Below are 5,404 nucleotides of genomic sequence, written 5' to 3' on the forward strand. Positions count from 1 at the left end.
CTTGTTCATGTTGAGGGCGTTGTTCTTGGCCAGCACCTGCTCCAGAGAATCAGTCACACTGGTAAATTTCAGCTTGTCCGGAGGCTGACGGTAGATGTTATCACTCAGTATTTCGGCAGCTCTCTTGCACTTGACCACATCCACAGACCCAATGGGGACCCAGCCAATGCCTCTCAGCCACTGGAGATCTGACTTATAAATATTCTGAGAAGAGGAAAAAAGGCAAAAACTCTTCATCAAGACCATAATATTTAGGGTAAATATGCAAATAGAATCAGTAATAAAGTGCAATTCTGTTTTCTGTTCATTGAAAACAAGCTCATTGTATAAGGCAAACTAAGGAATTATGCTCAAAAATGACCCAGAAATCTCTCCTAGCCATAATAAAAAGTTATCAAATATTTCAGGTTATTAGGAGAGGAGTGATCCCAAGGAATATCTTCTGTCAGTTGGTTCAGTGAACATTATCATAATTATAATATCCCTATGCAGGGAAGAATATCAACCCGGAGTGACAGAAACCACACACATGCCCAACAACAGGCCCTTAGTGAATTGATTTTAGGCCTAGGCAAATGGAACACTCTGAAGCCATTAAAACCTTCACTGTTTAAGAATATTGATGACATGTAGAAATGTCATTAAAACAACATGAAATTTTAAAGTAGCACATAAAACAATGTGGGTAGATAAATTACATGAATAAGAGTGGGTTTTTCTAGTGGTTGGATTGTGTTGGATTCTTATTCCCTTCAATGTATTCTTCCATATATTTCAAAATATCTGTAATGCCTTTAAAAACACAGTTAAAATATAATAGTGATGTAGAATCCCTGAAGCCCTGAGATCTTCAACAGCTGTAACGCTGTCCAAGATTCAGGGCAATAAAATTTAATTTCTTATTTATTAAATAAACAATTTCATTGTGCAGGGCCCCAGTCTCTTCCTCACCAAGTCCTCAGGATGGAAGCACAGACACCTATATAAAATCATATTGCCATATTTTTATTTCTCACTTCATTTTAAAACTTCTTTTGCTAAAGATTTTTATGTATCTATTAAGTATTCACAACTACTTCACAATCATAGTATTGGATCTTTGCTTGGCTCATTAGAAAGATTTCACCTGTCACAGCAACTAAGTAGAAAATAAAAAACCCGCATTTTGTAGTCTAGACAAAAAAGCTATTAGAATTGGCCTGTGCTGACTAGTTATTGCCCCACAAATAACAATAGCGAGAATGAAAACAGGATGGGCGCAGTGGCCCACGCCTGTAATTCCCGCACTGGAATGCTGAGCAGGGCGGATCACCTGAGGTCAGGAGTTCGAGACCAGCCTGGCCAACATGGCGAAACCCCATCTCCACTAAAAATACAAAAAATTAGTGGGGCGTGGCAGCGGCAGCCTGTAATTCCAGCTACAGGGAGGCTGAAGTATGAGAATCACTTAAACCCGGGAGGCAGAGGTTGCAGTTATCTGAGATCGCGCCACGGCACTCCAGCCTGGGCGACAGAGGGAGACTCTGTCTCAAAAAAAGAAAGAAAAAAAAAATGAAAACAGTAACAGTTTATACCTCTGGAATGCTTTTTAACTTTCAAATACTTCCCACATTATGAAGGTCATATCACAGGGTGAGGAAGGCAATCCAGAGAAGGTGTCCAACAAATAGACAGATGGTAAGCAATCTGTCAATGTTGTCGTTGTATGGGTGACATCAACCCTTTTCAACTATCTTTTCTGTGCAGGCAAAGCCTTTCTTTTTGGAAAGAATTGCAAAACACAGAGTTCTGTATGTCAAAAGCTACAGAACAGACGTGGGAGTTTTCTCAGGTAGGCTGTAAGTTTTTAGGAACAACCAATTAATGTAACATTATTACGAATTAGTTTTAGTCTCCAAAACTTGCCAGTGCTTCAATTCCTTCAAAGTTTATAAAATACATAGTGCAGGAAATGTGCCTCTCATATCCAGATTTGAGACAGTGCATCTGCTTCCAATAGGTAGTAGGTTCTGTCATTACCACATGGCTCCTCTCTAGAGAGCCAGGCTAAGAGGAAGTGTCTGTGAAACAGTCCGGTAGTGTACAGACGCAGAGACTTCTTTTATTTCACAAGCATAATATTTAGTGTTGCAGTAGGCATTAGAATTCAATAATTCTTTGTTTTGCAAAGAAGCCAAAAACAAATTCCACGGTAATTTTTTAAAGTAAAAATATTTCTTCCCTCCTTAAAAGAATAAAATGTCTCCCTCTAGTGGACCCTGAATTCTAATGTTACTTAATTCCCATTTTGTTTTTTTATAAGACCAAGTCTACTTTGTAAATTTTACTTTCTTATGAAGTCTATTAATGTATTCATATTAAAGCAATAAAATTGTATTCTGATTTAAGTCTTATTCATGGACCAATCCATCTTAACTTGAGTAATTCAATGGATCATATATAAAGGATAATTTTCACATAGTTTAAATTATTTCTATGCATAGCTCCATTTATAGATGCTGTACTCACGTCGCTCTGGAGGTCATAGGCCTGCCGAGCATGGATGACGTCGCTCTGGTCGGGCAGGCACGTCCACTGGTGCAGGTAGTTCTTGTAGTCCACGTCACTGACTAAGGTCTGGCACTTCTTGGCCAACACCACCCCCAGCATGTCCACTGGGCTGCTGAACTTCGTCTTCCACTTCTCAAAGTCCTTTTTATATTCCCTGTCACTCTGGATCTTGGCCACGTGCATGGACCACATCATCTTGGGGTCATCTTCAATGTTCCGGGCTCCAATGTGGTGGCCAAGTTGCTTCCGGTAACCATCTTTATATTTGTACTAAAATGAAAATGCACAAATCAGGGTTTTTTTTGTAACCCTTTAGAGGCCACAAGTCTGTGCAAAATCAACTTGCTTACATCATAGTTCAACTGACTTTCGTTAATAAGCACTAACTCAAGCCGGTATCCTGGCCTTCATCCTGGAAGCCTTTATGGAGGTAGAAAAATAGATGGAATTCATGTAATTGTAGTGTATACCCCAAGTCACCTACAGCCTGGTACGAAGGGATACCTCTGAAAACAGGAAGTGAATATGTGGGGAAAAGGTCACCTGTGGAAGTCAGGGAGAGAAGATTTGAAGCAGGGAACCTGTAGAATTGGATTCTATGCACTAAAAGCATGTCAGGAAGAGGGTGCACTTGGTGGAATAATGTCTTTAATAAACAGTAAAATGAGGGACTGATTCCTGCAAGGACCACCTGTAGTAGCAACAAAGGAGAATATTTTATTATTATTATTTTTTACTGGATTCATGCATTCAATGGCAGTGGCAAGCTTTTGGCATCATTTTGAAAACTGATTGTACTTGTAAAACTGACACAGCAACCCAACTGGTTAGATCATGCTCTTAATAAGGTCATGGGTTCTAGCCTCACATGTGCCGACAATGTTTTTATTATTCATGTCCAATGACTTCATTCTGGAATCTAAGGCAGTTATCCAACATACATGCTTCTAGTCTCAAAGACAGCTGACTGAGAAAGTGTAGGTGAGTCAGCAAAAGGCAATATGGTACAGTGGAAAGGAATGAGATTGTTCAGAGTCTCAACTCCCCCACTCACTAGAAGTTTGATTTTAGGCAAGTTGCTTAAATAATCCACAAAATGGGGATAATGATGATATCTACATCCTAGGGCAATTATGAAGAGTAAGTGAGACAATGCATGTAAAGCTCTTAGCAAAGAGTTCTCAATACTTCTTGGTTACTATTATCTCATTATTTATTATTGTTGGCATAAGTCCATTTGCTGGGAGGATCCAACATACATAAAGTTGAGTCACTAACATATGATTCCAATATAAAGGACAGCAAGTGGGCCTTGATTTTTAGAGCAGTCATTTGTTCCTCAAGAATCCCTGAGGCACCAGAAAAGGATGACAGTTTTACTCTGGGTGGCACAATAAATGGCTAGGAGCTATTGTTAAGAGCGTGACCTTGGCTAGGTGTGGTGGCTCACGCTTGTAAAACCAGCACTTTGGGAGGCTGAGGCAGGTGGATCACCTGAGGTCAGGAATTTGAGACCAGCCTGGCCAATATGGTGAAACCCCATCTCTACTAAAAATACAAAAAATTAGCTGGGCGTGGTGGTGAGTGCTTGTAATCCCAGCTACTCGGGAGGCTGAAGCAGGAGAATCGCTTGAACCCTGGGGGCGGAGGTTGCAGTGAGCCAAGATCGTGCCATTGCACTCCAGCCTGGGCAACAAGAGCAAAACTCTGTCTCAAAAAAAAAAAAAAAAAAAAGAGTGTGACCTTAGGTCAGTAGTCACCTCTGGTACTGATCAACTGCCTTCTTTTCATAAGGGCGAATTTCAATAGCAAGCACCACATGTGTTTTCAAATACTATCTATTCAAATGTTACATAAAGCCAGGCCCTGAATCTCACTGGCAGAACCTAAGTTTATGAGTTATATTTTCTATAAGCTTTTCTATAAGCCTGGTGATAATTCTTACCTAAGCATCTCTAAGCCTGCAGCTTCACTCTAACAGTGTCCACGTGAATGAATCTTTCTCTATGCTTGGTTGACCAGTTTTCACCAAAGATGCTGTGTCCTACAGGTTACAGACCCCTCTTATAAACATCAAGATTTTCATTTCCCTTAAAACTGAGGTTTTGAAATATCCCACACAAATATATCAGGATATGTTTTCAAAGATCCAGGAAAAGTTCTTTCCTAAGATTTAGTTCAGTGAAAATGCCACATTAGATTGATCACATACTCAGAATGGCATTGACAACTCACGTCACTGATGATGTCCCTGGAGGCCTTGGCCGCCACGATGGGGATGGCATCGCTTCGCAAGTCATAGCCTTCCTTCTTTGCTTCTTCATGAGCAAGTTTGTACAGAGTCTAAATTTGGGGGAGAAAATCAGATGCTGACATTTACATATAAAAACTGACAGAGGACTAAGACAATTCACTAAGTTCTCCACAGACAATGCCTATAATAGTCTTACTTTTGAGAGTTCTAAGTCTTCTACATGTTTGCTGAAGTGACGACTCAAAAATGAGGCTGGGTGCGGTGGCTCACACCTGTAATCCCAGCACTTTGGGAGGCGGAGGCGGGTGGATCACCTGAGGTCAGGAGTTCGAGACCAGCCTGACCAACATGGTGAAACCCCATCTCTACTAAATACAAAAAAAATTAGCTGAGTGTGGTGGTGCATGCCTGCAATCCCAGTTACCTGGGAGACTGAGGCAGGAGAATTGCTTGAACCTGGGAGGCGGAGGTTACTGTGAGCTGAGATTGTGCCATTGCACTCCAGCCTGGCAACAAGAGTGAAACTCCATCTCAAAAAACAAAACAAAACAAAACCAAAAAAAGATACCCATGAAGACCAATGCACCTTTATTTGTTACT

At 40.6% G+C, this 5,404-nt stretch overlaps 1 protein-coding gene across 2 annotated transcripts in view; it reads right to left on the bottom strand.

Annotated features, from left to right (window-relative positions):
* NEB (nebulin) overlaps nucleotides 1-5,404 on the bottom strand; it is a 223,643-nt gene that overhangs the window by 125,376 nt on the left and 92,863 nt on the right. For both annotated transcript variants that reach the window (XM_011987847.1, XM_011987846.1), the window contains exon 64: nucleotides 4,786-4,893. In XM_011987847.1, the coding sequence (XP_011843237.1) occupies nucleotides 4,786-4,893 (108 nt within the window). The remainder of the gene's footprint in view (nucleotides 1-4,785; nucleotides 4,894-5,404) is intronic.

Source organism: Mandrillus leucophaeus, unplaced genomic scaffold (genome assembly GCF_000951045.1).
Source record: "Mandrillus leucophaeus isolate KB7577 unplaced genomic scaffold, Mleu.le_1.0 Scaffold318, whole genome shotgun sequence".
NCBI lineage: Eukaryota > Metazoa > Chordata > Mammalia > Primates > Cercopithecidae > Mandrillus > Mandrillus leucophaeus.